Consider the following 15,356-nt stretch of genomic DNA (forward strand, 5'->3'; position numbering starts at 1 on the left):
TGGGGGACATAGGAGCTACAGTTGTGATTTCTGTAGGAGCTTCAGTTATGGTTGTCGTAGGAGTAGAAATGGTGGTAGGACCTGCAGTTGTGATTGATGTAGTAGGTGCTGCACTTGTGGTTTTGGAAGCATCTGCAGTTGTTGTTGTAGGAGATGCTACAGTTGTAGTTGAAGTTGCAATTGCGGAGGGCATAGGAGCTACAGATGTGATGTCTGTTGGAGCTTCATTTGTGGTTGTGGTCGGAGTTGAATTGGTACTAGAACCTGCAGTTGAGATTGACGTTGTAGGAGCTACAGTTGTTGTAGTGGACGTTGTTGTGGTTATTGTAGGTGATACAGTTGTGGTTGTCGAAGGAGGTAAAAGGGTGGTAGGACCTGCAGTTGTGAATGAAGTAGTGGGTGCTGAAGTTGTAGAGGTTGTAGGAGCAAGAGTTGTTGTTGAAGGAGCTGCAGTTGTGATTGGCATTGTTGGAGCTCCAGTTGAAGTATTAGCTGCAGTTGTCGATGGGACTGTTGTTGCGGATTTCGCTGGTGCTACAGTTGTTGTAGAAGGAGCTTCAGTTGTGGTTGCACTAGGGGCTGCAGTAGTAGTTGTGGAAGCAGCTACAGTTATTGTTGTAGGAGCTGCTGCAGTTGTAGTGGTCGTGGGACCTACAGTTGTTGAAGTAGAAGCTGCAATTGTGGGGGACATAGGAGCTACAGTTGTGATTTCTGTAGGAGCTTCAGTTGTGGTTGTCGTAGGAGGAAAAATGGTAGTAGGACCTGTTGTTGTGATTGATGTAGTAGGTGCTGCACTTGTGGTTTTGGAAGCATCTGCAGTTGTTGTTGTAGGAGATGCTACAGTTGTAGTTGAAGTTGCAATTGCGGAGGGCATAGGAGCTACAGATGTGATGTCTGTTGGAGCTTCATTTGTGGTTGTGATTGGAGTTAAATTGGTAGTAGAACCTGCAGTTGAGATTGACATTGTAGGAGCTACAGTTGTTGTTGTGGTTGTCGTAGGTGATACAGTTGTGGTTGCCGAAGGAGGTAAAATGGTGGTAGGACCTGCAGTTGTTAATGACGTAGTGGGTGCTGAAGTTGTAGAGGTTGTAGGTGGAAGAGTTGTTGTTGTCGGTGCTTCAGTTGTGATTGGCATTGTAGGAGCTACAGTTGTCGATGGGACGTTTGTTGCTGATGTCATTTGTGCTACAGTTGTTTTAGAAGGAGCTTCAGTTGTGGTTGCAGTAGGGGATGTAGTAGTAGTTGCGGAAGCAGCTAGAGCTGCTGAGGTAGGATCTGCAGTTGTGGTTGTTGTGGGAGTTAAAGTGGTAGTAGGACCTGCAGTTGTGATTGATGTAGTAGGTGCTGTAGTGATTGTTGGAGCTACAGTTGTTGTAGTTGCTGCTGTTGTGGTTGCTGTAGGAGCTACAGTTGTGGTTGTCGTAGGAGGTAAAATGGTATTAGGACCTGCAGTTGTGATTGAAGTAGTAGGTGCTGCACTTGTGGTTGTGGAAGCATCTGCAGTTGTTGTTGTAGGAGATGCTACAGTTGTAGTTGAAGTTGCAATTGTGGGGGGCATAGGAGCTACAGTTGTGATTTCTGTAGGAGCTTCATTTGTGGTTGTGGTTGGAGTTAAATTGGAAGTAGAACCTGCAGTTGAGATTGACATTGTAGGAGCTACAGTTGTTGTGGTGGATGTTGTTGTGGTTGTCATAGGTGATACAGTTGTGGTTGTCGAAGGAGGTAAAATGGTAGTTGGACCTGCAGTTGTGAATGACGTAGTGGATGCTGAAGTTGTAGAGGTTGTAGGAGCAAGAGTTGTTTGTGTAGGAGCTGCAGTTGTGAGTGGCATTGTTGGAGCTACAGTTGAAGTATTAGCTGCAGTTGTCGCAGGGACTGTTGTTGCTGATGTTGTTGGTGCTACAGTTGTTGTAGAAGGAGCTTCAGTTGTGGTTGCAGTAGGGGCTGCAGTAGTAGTTGTGGAAGCAGCTACAGTTATTGTTGTAGGAGCTGCTGCAGTTGTAGTGGTCGTGGGACCTACAGTTGTTGAAGTAGAAGCTGCAATTGTGGGGGACATAGGAGCTACAGTTGTGATTTCTGTAGGAGCTTCAGTTGTGGTTGTCGTAGGAGGAAAAATGGTAGTAGGACCTGCAGTTGTGATTGATGTAGTAGGTGCTGCACTTGTGGTTTTGGAAGCATCTGCAGTTGTTGTTGTAGGAGATGCTACAGTTGTAGTTGAAGTTGCAATTGCGGAGGGCATAGGAGCTACAGATGTGATGTCTGTTGGAGCTTCATTTGTGGTTGTGGTTGGAGTTAAATTGGTAGTAGAACCTGCAGTTGAGATTGACATTGTAGGAACTACAGTTGTTGTAGTGGACGTTGTTGTGGTTATTGTAGGTGATACAGTTGTGGTTGTCGAAGGAGGTAAAAGGGTGGTAGGACCTGCAGTTGTGAATGACGTAGTGGGTGCTGAAGTTGTAGAGGTTGTAGGTGCAAGAGTTGTTTGTGTAGGAGCTGCAGTTGTGATTGGCATTGTTGGAGCTACAGTTGAAGTATTAGCTGCAGTTGTCACAGGGACTGTTGTTGCTGATGTTGTTGGTGCTACAGTTGTTGTAGAAGGAGCTTCAGTTGTGGTTGCAGTAGGGGCTGCAGTAGTAGTTGTGGAAGCAGCTACAGTTATTGTTGTAGGAGCTGCAGTTGCCGAAGGGGATGTTGTTGTGGTTGTCGTAGGTGCTATAGTTGTTGTAGAAGAAGCTTCAGTTGTGGTTGAAGTAAGGGCTGCAGTAGTGGTTGTGGAAGAAGCTTCAGTTGTAGTTGCAGTAGGGAATGCAGTAGTGGTTGTGGAAGCAGCTACAGTTGTAGTTGTCGTAGGAGTTAAAATGGTAGTTGTACCTGCAGTTGTGATTGGCGTAGTAGGAGCTTCAGTTGTTGTAGTAAGAGCTGCAGTTGAGGAAGTTGTAGGTGCTATAGTTGTGGTAGAAGAAGCTTCAGTTGTGGTTGCAGTAGGGACTGCAGTAGTACTTATGGAAGCAGCTTCAGTTATTTTAGTAGGAGCTGCTGTTGTGGTTGTGGAAGCAGCTACAGTTGGTGTTGTTGGAGCTACTGTTGTGGTTGTCGTAGTAGCTGCATCAGTTGTGGTGGTCGCAGGTTCTACAATTATTGTCGTAGTAGAAGCTGTAGAATTGATTGGCGTTGTTGGAGCTACAGTTGTCGAAGGGGATGTTGTTGTGGTTGTCGTAGGTGCTCTAGTTGTTGTAGAAAAAGCTTCAGTAGTGGTTGCAGTTGGGATCGCAGTAGTGTTTGAGGAAGCAGCTACAGTTGTTGTAGTAGGAGCTGCAGTTGTAGTTGTCGTAGGAGTTAAAATGGTAGTTGTACCTGCAGTTGTGATTGGCGTTGTAGGAGCTACAGTTGTTGTTGTAGGAGCTGCAGTTGTCGAAGAGGATGTTGTTGTGGTTGTCGTAGGTGCTATAGTTGTTGTAGAAGAAGCTTCAGTTGTGGGGGCTGCAGTAGTGCTTGTGGAAGCAGCTACAGTTGTTGTAGTCGGAGCTGCAGTGGTCGAAGGGGATGTTGTCGTAGATGCTATAGTAGTTGTGGAAGAAGCTTCAGTTGTGGTTTCTGTAGGAGTTACAATGGTGTTAGGACCTGCAGTTGTGATTGGCATTGTTGTAGTGGGAGCTGTATTTGTCGAAGGTGATTTTGTCATAGTTGTTGTAGTTGTAGGAGCTGCATTTGTTGTAGTAGGAGCTGCAGTTGTCAAAGGGGATGTTGTTGTGGTTGTCGTAGGTGCTTCATTTGTTGTTGTATGAGCTGCAGTTGTTGTTGCTGTAGGGGCTGCAGTAGTACCTGTGGAATCAGCTACAGTTGGTGTTGTTGGAGCTGCTGCAGTTGTAGTGGTTGTTGGAGCTCCAGTTGTTGTACTAGCTGCTGTTGTGGTTGCTGTAGGAGGTACAGTTGTGGTTGCTGTAGGAGTTACAATGGTAGTTGGACCTGCAGTTGTGATTGGTGTTGTAGGAGCTGCATTTGTTGTAGTAGGAGCTGCAGTTGTCGAAGGGGATGTTGTTGTGGTTGTTGTAGGTGCTTCATTTGTTGTTGTATGAGCTGCTGTTGTGGTTGTCGTAGTAGCTAGATCAGTTGTGGTGGTCGCAGGTTCTGCAATTATTGTCAAATTAGAAGCTGTAGTTTTGATTGCAGTTGTAGGAGCTACAGTTGTTGTTGTAGGAGCTACAGTTGTCGAAAGGGATGTTGTTGTGGTTGTCATAGGTGCTGTAGTTGTTGTAGAAGAAGCTTCAGTTGTGGTTGTAGTAAGGGCTGCAGTATTCGCTGTGGATGAAGCTTCAGTTGTGGTTGTAGTAGGGAATGCAGTAGTGGTTGTGGAAGCTGCTACAGTTGTTGTAGTCGGAGCTGCAGTTGTGGTTGTCATAGGAGTTAAAATCGTAGTAGGACCTGCTGTTGTGATTGGCGTTGTTGGAGCAGCAGTTGTCGAAGGGGAAGTCATTGTGGTTGTCGTAGGCGCTATGGTTGTTGAAGAAGAAGCTTCAGTTGTTGTTGCAGTAGGTGATCCAGAAGTGGTTGTGGGAGCAGCTTCAGTTGTTGTTGTAGGAGCTGCTACAGTTGTAGTGGCTGTAGGAGCTACAGTGGTTGTAGTAGGAGCTGCAGTTATCGTAGGGACTGTTGTTGTGGTTGCCGTATGTGCTATGGTTGTTGTAGAAGAAGCTTCAGTTGTTGTTGCAGTAGGGGCTTCAGTAGTGGTTGTGGGAGCAGCTTCAGTTGTTGTTGTAGGAGCTGCTGCAGTTGTAGTGGTTGTTGGAGCTCCAGTTGTTGTACTAGCTGCTGTTGTGGTTGCTGTAGGAGTAACAATGGTAGTTGGACCTGCAGTTGTGATTGGTGTTGTAGGAGCTGCATTTGTTGTAGTAGGAGCTGCAGTTGTCGAAGGGGATGTTGTTGTGGTTGTCGTAGGTGCTTCAGTTGTTGTTGTAGGAGCTGCTGTGGTGGTTGTCGTAGTAGCTAGATCAGTTGTGGTGGTCGCAGGTTCTGCAATTATTGTGGTAGTAGAAGCTGTAGTTTTGATTGGAGTTGTAGGAGCTACAGTTGTTGTTGTAGGAGCTGCAGTTGTCGTAGGGACTGTTGTTGTGGTTGCCGTATGTGCTATGGTTGTTGTAGAAGAAGCTTCAGTTGTTGTTGCAGTAGGGGCTTCAGTAGTGTTTGTGGGAGCAGCTTCAGTTGTTGTTGTAGGAGCTGCTGCAGTTGTAGAGGCTGTAGGAGCTACAGTGGTTGTTGTAGGAGCTGCAGTTGTCGTAGGGACTGTTGTTGTGGTTGCCGTATGTGTTATGGTTGTTGTAGAAGAAGCTTCAGGTGTTGTTGCAGTAGGGGCTTCAGTAGTGGTTGTGGGAGCAGCTTCAGTTGTTGTTGTAGGAGCTGCTGCAGTTGTAGTGGCTGTAGGAGCTACAGTGGTTGTAGTAGGAGCTACAGTTGTCGTAGGGGATGTTGTTATTGTAGAAGGATCTTCTGTTCTGGTTGCAGTAGGGGCTGCTGTGGTGGTTGTGGAAGCAGCTACAGCTTGTGTTGTTGGAGCTTCTGCAGTTGTAGTGGTCGTTGGAGCTACAGTTGTTGTACTAGCCTGAAGTTGTCGAAGGTGATGATGTTGTGGTTGTCGTTGGTGCTATAGTTGTTGTTGAAGAAGCTTCAGTTGTTGTTGCAGTAGGGACTGCAGTAGCTGTTGTGGAAGCAGCTGTATTTGTTGTTTTAGGAGCTGTTGTAGTGGCCGCAGGAGCTAAAGTGGTTGTAGTAGGAGCTGCAGTTGTCGTAGCAGCTGCTGTTGTGCTTGCTATAGTTGCTAAAGTTGTTGTTGTATGAGCTGCAGTTGTTGTTGCTGTAGGGACTGCAGTAGTACTTGTGGAATCAGCTACAGTTGGTGTTGTTGGAGCTGCTGCAGTTGTAGTGGTTGTTGGAGCTCCAGTTGTTGTACTAGCTGCAGTTGTGGTTGCTGTAGGAGGTACAGTTGTGGTTATTGTAGGAGTTACAATGGTAGTTGGACCTGCAGTTGTGATTGGTGTTGTAGGAGCTGCATTTGTTGTAGTAGGAGCTGCAGTTGTCGAAGTGGATGTTGTTGTGGTTGTCGTAGGTGCTTCATTTGTTGTTGTATAAGCTGCTGTTGTGGTTGTCGTAGTAGCTAGATCAGTTGTGGTGGTCGCAGGTTCTGCAATTATTGTCATATTAGAAGCTGTTGTTGTGGTTGTCGTAGGTGCTATAGTTGTTGTAGAAGAAGCTTCAGTTGTGGTTGTAGTAAGGGCTGCAGTAGTGGCTGTGGATGTAGCTTCAGTTGTGGTTGTAGTAGGGAATGCAGTAGTGGTTGTGGAAGCAGCTACAGTTGTTGTAGTCGGAGCTGCAGTTGTGGTTGTCATAGGAGTTAAAATCGTAGTAGGACCTGCTGTTGTGATTGGCGTTGTTGGAGCAGCAGTTGTCGAAGGGGACGTGATTGTGGTTGTCGTAGTAGCTTGATCAGTTGTGGTGGTCGCAGGTTCTGCAATTATTGTCGTAGTAGAAGCTGTAGTTTTGATTGGAGTTGTAGGAGCTTCAGTTGTTGTTGTAGGAGCTGCAGTTGTCGAATGGGATGTTGTTTTGGTTGTTATAGGTGCTATAGTTGTTGTAGAAGAAGCTTCCGTTGTGTTTGTAGTAAGGGCTGCAGTCATGGTTGTGGATGAAGCTTCAGTTCTGGTTGTAGTAGGGAATGCAGTAGTGGTTGTGGAAGCAGCTACAGTTGTTGAGGTCGGAGCTGTGGTTGTGGTTGTCATAGGTGTTAAAATTGTAGTAGGACCTGCAGTTGTGATTGGCATTGTTGGAGCTACAGTTGTTGTAGTTGGAGCTGCAGTTGTGGTTGTCATAGGAGTTAAAATGGTAGTTGTATCTACAGTTGTGATTGGCGTTGTAGGAACTACAGTTGTTGTTGTCGGAGCTGCAGTTGTCGAAGGGGATGTTGTTGTAGAATAAGCTTCAGTTGTGGTTGTAGTTGGGGCTACAGTAGTGCTTGTGGAAGCAGCTTCAGTTGTTGTTGTTGGAGCTGCTGCAGTTGTATTGGCTGTAGGAGCTACAGTGGTTGTTGGAGGAGCTGCAGTTGTCGTAGTGACTGTTGTTGTTGTTGTAGAAGATGCTTCAGTTGTTGTTGCAGTAGGGGCTTCAGTAGTGGTTGTGGGAGCAGCTTCAGTTGTTGTTGTAGGAGCTGCTGCAGTTGTAGTGTCTGTAGAAGCTACAGTGGTTGTAGTAGGAGCTACAGTTGTCGTAGGGGATGTTTTTGTAGTTATTGTAGAAGGATTTTCTGTTCTGGTTGCAGTAGGGGCTGCTGTGGTGGTTGTGGAAGCAGCTACAGCTTGTGTTGTTGGAGCTTCTGCAGGTGTAGTGGTCGTTGGAGCTACAGTTGTTGTACTAGCTTCAGTTGTGGTTGTTGTAGGAGCTGCAGTTGTCGAAGGTGATGTTGTTGTGGTTGTCGTTGGTGCTATAGTTGTTGTTGAAGAAGCTTCAGTTGTGGTTGCAGTAGGGGCTGCAGTAGTGGTTGTGGAAGCAGCTACAGTTGGTGTTGTTGGAGCTTCAGCAGTTGTAGATGTTTTTGGAGCTCCAGTTGTTGTACTTACTGGAGTTAAAATGGTAGAAGGTCCTGCAATTGTGATCGGCGTTGTAGGAGCTACAGTTGTTTTAGTAGGAGCTGCAGTTGTCGAAGGTGATGTTGTTGTGGTTGTCGTAGGTGCTATAGTTGTTGTTGAAGAAGCTTCAGTTGTGGTTGCAGTAGGGATTGCACTAGGGGCTGCTGTAGTGGTTGTGGGAGCAGCTTCAGTTGTTGTTGTTGGAGCTGCTGCAGTTGTAGTGGTCGTAGCGGCTACAGTTGTTGAACTAGCTGCTGTTGTGGATGCTTTAGGAGTTAAAATGGTAGTAGGACCTGCAGTTGTGATTGGCGTTGTAGGAGCTACAGTTGTTATAGTAGGAGCTGCAGTTGTGAGAGGTGCTTTAGTTGTTGTAGAAGAAGCTTCAGTTGTGGTTAAAGTAGGGGCTGCAGTAGTGGTTGTGGAAGCAGCTTTAGTTGTTGTTGTTATAGCTGCTGCAGTTGTACTTGTCGCATAATCTACAATTATTGTCGTTGTAGGAGCTGAAGGTGTTGCCGTAGTGGGTACTGTTGGGCTTGTTGTAGATGTCGTGGAATCTGTAGTGGTTGTCGTAGCAGCTGCTGTTGTGCTTGCTATAGTAGCTAAAGTTGTTGTTGGAGCTGCAGTTGTTGTTGCCATAGGGGCTACAGTAGTGGTTGTGGAAGCAGCTACAGTTGTTGTAGGAGCTGCTGTAGTTGTAGTGGTCTTAGGAGCTTCTGTTGTTGTGGTAGAAGCTGCAATTTCGGTGGTCGTAGGAGCTACAGTTGTGATTTCTGTAGCAGCTGCTGCAGTTGTAGTGGTCGTTGGAGCTACAGTTGTTGTACTAGCTTCTGTTGTGGTTGTTGTAGGAGCTGCAGTTGTCGAAGGTGATGTTGTTGTGGTTGTCGTTGGTGCTATTGTTGTTGTTGAAGAAGCTTCAGTTGTTGTTGCAGTAGGGGCTGCAGTAGTTGTTGTGGAAGCAGCTTTATTTGTTGTTGTAGGAGCTGTGGTGGTGGCCGTAGGAGCTGCAGTGGTTGTAGTAGGAGCTGCAGTTGTTGTTGCTGTAGGGGCTGCAGTAGTGCTTGTGGAAGCAGCTACAGTTGGTGTTGTTGGAGCTGTTGCAGTTGTAGTGGTTGTTGGAGCTCCAGTTGTTGTACTAGCTGCTGTTGTGGTTGCTGTGGGGGGTACAGTTGTGGTTGCAGTAGGAGTAACAATGGTAGTTGGACCTGCAGTTGTGATTGGTGTTGTAGGAGCTGCATTTGTTGTAGTAGGAGCTGCAGTTGTCGAAGGGGATGTTGTTGTGGTTGTCGTAGGTGTTTCGGTTGTTGTTGTAGGAGCTGCTGTTGTGGTTGTCGTAGTAGCTAGATCAGTTGTGGTGGTCGCAGGTTCTGCAATTATTGTCGTAGTAGAAGCTGTAGTTTTGATTGGAGTTGTAGGAGCTGCAGTTGTCGTAGGTGCTATAGTTGTTGTAGAAGAAGCTTCCGTTGTGGTTGTAGTAAGGGCTGCAGTAGTGGTTGTGGATGAAGCTTCCGTTGTCGTTGTAGTAGGGAATGCAGTAGTGGTTGTGGAAGCAGCTACAGTTGTTGAGGTCGGAGCTGTGGTTGTGGTTGTCATAGGAGTTAAAATGGTAGTTGTATCTACAGTTGTGATTGGCGTTGTAGGACCTACAGTTGTTGTTGTCGGAGCTGCAGTTGTCGAAGGGGATGTTGTTGTGGTTGTTGTAGAAGAAGCTTCAGTTGTTGTTGCAGTAGGGGCTTCAGTAGTGGTTGTGGGAGCAGCTTCAGTTGTTGTTGTAGGAGCTGCTGCAGTTGTAGTGTCTGTAGAAGCTACAGTGGTTGTAGTAGGAGCTACAGTTGTCGTAGGGGATGTTTTTGTAGTTATTGTAGAAGGATTTTCTGTTCTGGTTGCAGTAGGGGCTGCTGTGGTGGTTGTGGAAGCAGCTACAGCTTGTGTTGTTGGAGCTTCTGCAGGTGTAGTGGTCGTTGGAGCTACAGTTGTTGTACTAGCTTCTGTTGTGGTTGTTGTAGGAGCTGCAGTTGTCGAAGGTGATGTTGTTGTGGTTGTCGTTGGTGCTATAGTTGTTGTTGAAGAAGCTTCAGTTGTGGTTGCAGTAGGGGCTGCAGTAGTGGTTGTGGAAGCAGCTACAGTTGGTGTTGTTGGAGCTTCAGCAGTTGTAGATGTTTTTGGAGCTCCAGTTGTTGTACTTACTGGAGTTAAAATGGTAGAAGGTCCTGCAATTGTGATCGGCGTTGTAGGAGCTACAGTTGTTTTAGTAGGAGCTGCAGTTGTCGAAGGTGATGTTGTTGTGGTTGTCGTAGGTGCTATAGTTGTTGTTGAAGAAGCTTCAGTTGTGGTTGCAGTAGGGATTGCACTAGGGGCTGCTGTAGTGGTTGTGGGAGCAGCTTCAGTTGTTGTTGTTGGAGCTGCTGCAGTTGTAGTGGCCGTAGCGGCTACAGTTGTTGAACTAGCTGCTGTTGTGGATGCTTTAGGAGTTAAAATGGTAGTAGGACCTGCAGTTGTGATTGGCGTTGTAGGAGCTACAGTTGTTATAGTAGGAGCTGCAGTTGTGAGAGGTGCTTTAGTTGTTGTAGAAGAAGCTTCAGTTGTGGTTGAAGTAGGGGCTGCAGTAGTGGTTGTGGAAGCAGCCTCAGTTGTTGTTGTTATAGCTGCTGCAGTTGTACTTGTCGCATGATCTACAATTATTGTCGTTGTAGGAGCTGACGGTGTTGCCGTAGTGGGTACTGTTGGGCTTGTTGTAGATGTCGTGGAATCTGTAGTGGTTGTCGTAGCAGCTGCTGTTGTGCTTGCTATAGTAGCTAAAGTTGTTGTTGGAGCTGCAGTTGTTGTTGCCATAGGGGCTACAGTAGTGGTTGTGGAAGCAGTTACAGTTGTTGTAGGAGCTGCTGTAGTTGTAGTGGTCTTAGGAGCTTCTGTTGTTGTGGTAGAAGCTGCAATTTCGGTGGTCGTAGGAGCTACAGTTGTGATTTCTGTAGCAGCTGCTGCAGTTGTAGTGGTCGTTGGAGCTACAGTTGTTGTACTAGCTTCTGTTGTGGTTGTTGTAGGAGCTGCAGTTGTCGAAGGTGATGTTGTTGTGGTTGTCGTTGGTGCTATTGTTGTTGTTGAAGAAGCTTCAGTTGTTGTTGCAGTAGGGGCTGCAGTAGTTGTTGTGGAAGCAGCTTTATTTGTTGTTGTAGGAGCTGTGGTGGTGGCCGTAGGAGCTAAAGTGGTTGTAGTAGGAGCTGCAGTTGTTGTTGCTGTAGGGGCTGCAGTAGTGCTTGTGGAAGCAGCTACAGTTGGTGTTGTTGGAGCTGTTGCAGTTGTAGTGGTTGTTGGAGCTCCAGTTGTTGTACTAGCTGCTGTTGTGGTTGCTGTGGGGGGTACAGTTGTGGTTGCTGTAGGAGTAACAATGGTAGTTGGACCTGCATTTGTGATTGGTGTTGTAGGAGCTGCATTTGTTGTATTAGGAGCTGCAGTTGTCGAAGGGGATGTTGTTGTGGTTGTCGTAGGTGTTTCGGTTGTTGTTGTAGGAGCTGCTGTTGTGGTTGTCGTAGTAGCTAGATCCGTTGTGGTGGTCGCAGGTTCTGCAATTATTGTCGTAGTAGAAGCTGTAGTTTTGATTGGAGTTGTAGGAGCTACAGTTGTTGTTGTAGGAGCTGCAGTTGTCGAAGGGGATGTTGTTGTGGTTGTCGTAGGTGCTATAGTTGTTGTAGAAGAAGCTTCCGTTGTGGTTGTAGTAAGGGCTGCAGTAGTGGTTGTGGATGAAGCTTCCGTTGTGGTTGTAGTAGGGAATGCAGTAGTGGTTGTGGAAGCAGCTACAGTTGTTGAGGTCGGAGCTGTGGTTGTGGTTGTCATAGGAGTTAAAATGGTAGTTGTATCTACAGTTGTGATTGGCGTTGTAGGACCTACAGTTGTTGTTGTCGGAGCTGCAGTTGTCGAAGGGGATGTTGTTGTGGTTGTTGTAGAAGAAGCTTCAGTTGTGGTTGCAGTTGGGGCTACAGTAGTGCTTGTGGAAGCAGCTTCAGTTGTTGTTGTAGGAGCTGCTGCAGTTGTATTGGCCGTAGGAGCTACAGTGGTTGTAGTAGGAGCTGCAGTTGTCGTAGGTACAGTTGTTGTGGTTGCCATATGTGCTATAGTTGTTGTAGAAGAAACTTCCGTTGTTGTTGCAGTAGGGGCTTCAGTAGTGGTTGTGGGAGCAGCTTCAGTTGTTGTTGTAGGAGCTGCTGCAGTTGTAGTGTCTGTAGAAGCTACAGTGGTTGTAGTAGGAGCTACAGTTGTCGTAGGGGATGTTTTTGTAGTTATTGTAGAAGGATCTTCTGTTCTGGTTGCAGTAGGGGCTGCTGTGGTGGTTGTGGAAGCAGCTACAGCTTGTGTTGTTGGAGCTTCTGCAGTTGTAGTGGTCGTTGGAGCTACAGTTGTTGTACTAGCTTCTGTTGTGGTTGTTGTAGGTGCTGCAGTTGTCGAAGGTGATGTTGTTGTGGTTGTCGTTGGTGCTATAGTTGTTGTTGAAGAAGCTTCAGTTGTGGTTGCAGTAGGGGCTGCAGTAGTGGTTGTGGAAGCAGCTACAGTTGGTGTTGTTGGAGCTTCAGCAGTTGTAGATGTTTTTGGAGCTCCAGTTGTTGTACTTACTGGAGTTAAAATGGTAGAAGGTCCTGCAATTGTGATCGGCGTTGTAAGAGCTACAGTTGTTTTAGTAGGAGCTGCAGTTGTCGAAGGTGATGTTGTTGTGGTTGTCGTAGGTGCTATAGTTGTTGTTGAAGAAGCTTCAGTTGTGGTTGCAGTAGGGATTGCACTAGGGGCTGCTGTAGTGGTTGTGGGAGCAGCTTCAGTTGTTGTTGTTGGAGCTGCTGCAGTTGTAGTGGTCGTAGCGGCTACAGTTGTTGAACTAGCTGCTGTTGTGGATGCTTTAGGAGTTAAAATGGTAGTAGGACCTGCAGTTGTGATTGGCGTTGTAGGAGCTACAGTTGTTATAGTAGGAGCTGCAGTTGTGAAAGGTGCTTTAGTTGTTGTAGAAGAAGCTTCAGTTGTGGTTGAAGTAGGGGCTGCAGTAGTGGTTGTGGAAGCAGCTTCAGTTGTTGTTGTTATAGCTGCTGCAGTTGTACTTGTCGCATGATCTACAATTATTGTCGTTGTAGGAGCTGAAGGTGTTGCCGTAGTGGGTACTGTTGGGCTTGTTGTAGATGTCGTGGAATCTGTAGTGGTTGTCGTAGCAGCTGCTGTTGTGCTTGCCATAGTAGCTAAAGTTGTTGTTGGAGCTGCAGTTGTTGTTGCCATAGGGGCTACAGTAGTGGTTGTGGAAGCAGCTACAGTTGTTGTAGGAGCTGCTGTAGTTGTAGTGGTCTTAGGAGCTTCTGTTGTTGTGGTAGAAGCTGCAATTTCGGTGGTCGTAGGAGCTACAGTTGTGATTTCTGTAGCAGCTGCTGCAGTTGTAGTGGTCGTTGGAGCTACAGTTGTTGTACTAGCTTCTGTTGTGGTTGTTGTAGGAGCTGCAGTTGTCGAAGGTGATGTTGTTGTGGTTGTCGTTGGTGCTATTGTTGTTGTTGAAGAAGCTTCAGTTGTTGTTGCAGTAGGGGCTGCAGTAGTAGTTGTTGTAGGAGCTGTGGTGGTGGCCGTAGGAGCTAAAGTGGTTGTAGTAGGAGCTGCAGTTGTTGTTGCTGTAGGGGCTGCAGTAGTGCTTGTGGAAGCAGCTACAGTTGGTGTTGTTGGAGCTGTTGCAGTTGTAGTGGTTGTTGGAGCTCCAGCTGTTGTACTAGCTGCTGTTGTGGTTGCTGTGGGGGGTACAGTTGTGGTTGCTGTAGGAATAACAATGGTAGTTGGACCTGCAGTTGTGATTGGTGTTGTAGGAGCTGCATTTGTTGTAGTAGGAGCTGCAGTTGTCGAAGGGGATGTTGTGGTTGTCGTAGGTGTTTCGGTTGTTGTTGTAGGAGCTGCTGTTGTGGTTGTCGTAGTAGCTAGATCAGTTGTGGTGCTCGCAGGTTCTGCAATTATTGTCGTAGTAGAAGCTGTAGTTTTGATTGGAGTTGTAGGAGCTACAGTTGTTGTTGTAGGAGCTGCAGTTGTCAAAGGGGATGTTGTTGTGGTTGTCGTAGGTGCTATAGTTGTTGTAGAAGAAGCTTCCGTTGTGGTAGGGAATGCAGTAGTGGTTGTGGAAGCAGCTACAGTTGTTGAGGTCGGAGCTGTGGTTGTGGTTGTCATAGGAGTTAAAATGGTAGTTGTATCTACAGTTGTGATTGGCGTTGTAGGACCTACAGTTGTTGTTGTCGGAGCTGCAGTTGTCGAAGGGGATGTTGTTGTGGTTGTTGTAGAAGAAGCTTCAGTTGTGGTTGCAGTTGGGGCTACAGTAGTGCTTGTGGAAGCAGCTTCAGTTGTTGTTGTAGGAGCTGCTGCAGTTGTATTGGCCGTAGGAGCTACAGTGGTTGTAGTAGGAGCTGCAGTTGTCGTAGGTACAGTTGTTGTGGTTGCCGTATGTGCTATAGTTGTTGTAGAAGAAACTTCCGTTGTTGTTGCAGTAGGGGCTTCAGTAGTGGTTGTGGGAGCAGCTTCAGTTGTTGTTGTAGGAGCTGCTGCAGTTGTAGTGTCTGTAGAAGCTACAGTGGTTGTAGTAGGAGCTACAGTTGTCGTAGGGGATGTTTTTGTAGTTATTGTAGAAGGATCTTCTGTTCTGGTTGCAGTAGGGGCTGCTGTGGTGGTTGTGGAAGCAGCTACAGCTTGTGCTGTTGGAGCTTCTGCAGTTGTAGTGGTCGTTGGAGCTACAGTTGTTGTACTAGCTTCTGTTGTGGTTGTTGTAGGAGCTGCAGTTGTCGAAGGTGATGTTGTTGTGGTTGTCGTTGGTGCTATTGTTGTTGTTGAAGAAGCTTCAGTTGTTGTTGCAGTAGGGGCTGCAGTAGTTGTTGTGGAAGCAACTGTATTTGTTGTTGTAGGAGCTGTTGTAGTGGCCGTAGGAGCTAAAGTGGTTGTAGTAGGTGCTGCAGTTGTCGAAGGTGATGTTGTTGTGGTTGTCGTTGGTGCTATAGTTGTTGTTGAAGAAGCTTCAGTTGTTGTTGCAGTAGGGGCTGCAGTAGTGGTTGTGGAAGCAGCTACAGTTGGTGTTGTTGGAGCTTCAGCAGTTGTAGATGTTTTTGGAGCTCCAGTTCTTGAACTTGCTGGAGTTAAAATGGTAGAAGGTCCTGCAATTGTGATCGGCGTTGTAGGAGCTACAGTTGTTTTAGTAGGAGCTGCAGTTGTCGAAGGTGATGTTGTTGTGGTTGTCGTAGGTGCTATAGTTGTTGTTGAAGAAGCTTCAGTTGTGGTTGCAGTAGGGGTTGCACTAGGGGCTGCTGTAGTGGTTGTGGGAGCAGCTTCAGTTGTTGTTGTTGGAGCTGCTGCAGTTGTAGTGGTCGTAGCGGCTACAGTTGTTGTACTAGCTGCTGTTGTGGATGCTTTAGGAGTTAAAATGGTAGTAGGACCTGCAGTTGTGATTGGCGTTGTAGGAGCTACAGTTGTTATAGTAGGAGCTGCAGTTGTGAAAGGTGCTTTAGTTGTTGTAGAAGAAGCTTCAGTTGTGGTTGAAGTAGGGGCTGCAGTAGTGGTTGTGGAAGCAGCTTCAGTTGTTGTTGTTATAGCTGCTGCAGTTGTAGTTGTCGCATGATCTACAATTATTGTCGTTGTAGGAGCTGAAGGTGTTGCCGTAGTGGGTACTGTTGGGCTTGTTGTAGATGTCGTAGAATCTGTAGTGGTTGTCGTAGCAGCTGCTGTTGTGCTTGCTATAGTAGCTAAAGTTGTTGTTGGAGC

General features: G+C 46.8%; 2 protein-coding genes across 2 annotated transcripts; both read right to left on the reverse strand.

Moving 5' to 3' along the window:
* Positions 1-3,467: 3,467 nt before the first annotated feature.
* On the reverse strand, positions 3,468-10,442 carry LOC145864361 (uncharacterized). Its single transcript, XM_082970105.1, has 7 exons — positions 10,287-10,442; positions 7,248-7,493; positions 6,825-6,841; positions 6,576-6,690; positions 4,853-4,939; positions 3,839-3,915; positions 3,468-3,579 (listed from the first exon to the last, which is right to left on the reverse strand). Exons 1-7 carry the CDS (start codon positions 10,440-10,442, stop codon positions 3,468-3,470), a joined length of 810 nt encoding a protein of 269 aa, XP_082826231.1.
* Positions 10,443-10,471: 29 nt separating this feature from the next.
* LOC145864362 (uncharacterized) lies at positions 10,472-13,781 on the reverse strand. Its single transcript, XM_082970106.1, has 4 exons — positions 12,894-13,781; positions 12,705-12,810; positions 11,859-12,517; positions 10,472-10,537 (listed from the first exon to the last, which is right to left on the reverse strand). The coding sequence occupies exons 1-4, from the start codon at positions 13,779-13,781 to the stop codon at positions 10,472-10,474; spliced, it is 1,719 nt and encodes a 572-aa protein (XP_082826232.1).
* Between the last annotated feature and the right edge of the window lie 1,575 nt (positions 13,782-15,356).

The sequence above is a fragment of the Salmo salar genome, chromosome 27, assembly GCF_965601325.2.
Source record: "Salmo salar chromosome 27, fSalSal1, whole genome shotgun sequence".
NCBI classification, from domain to species: Eukaryota; Metazoa; Chordata; class Actinopteri; order Salmoniformes; family Salmonidae; genus Salmo; species Salmo salar.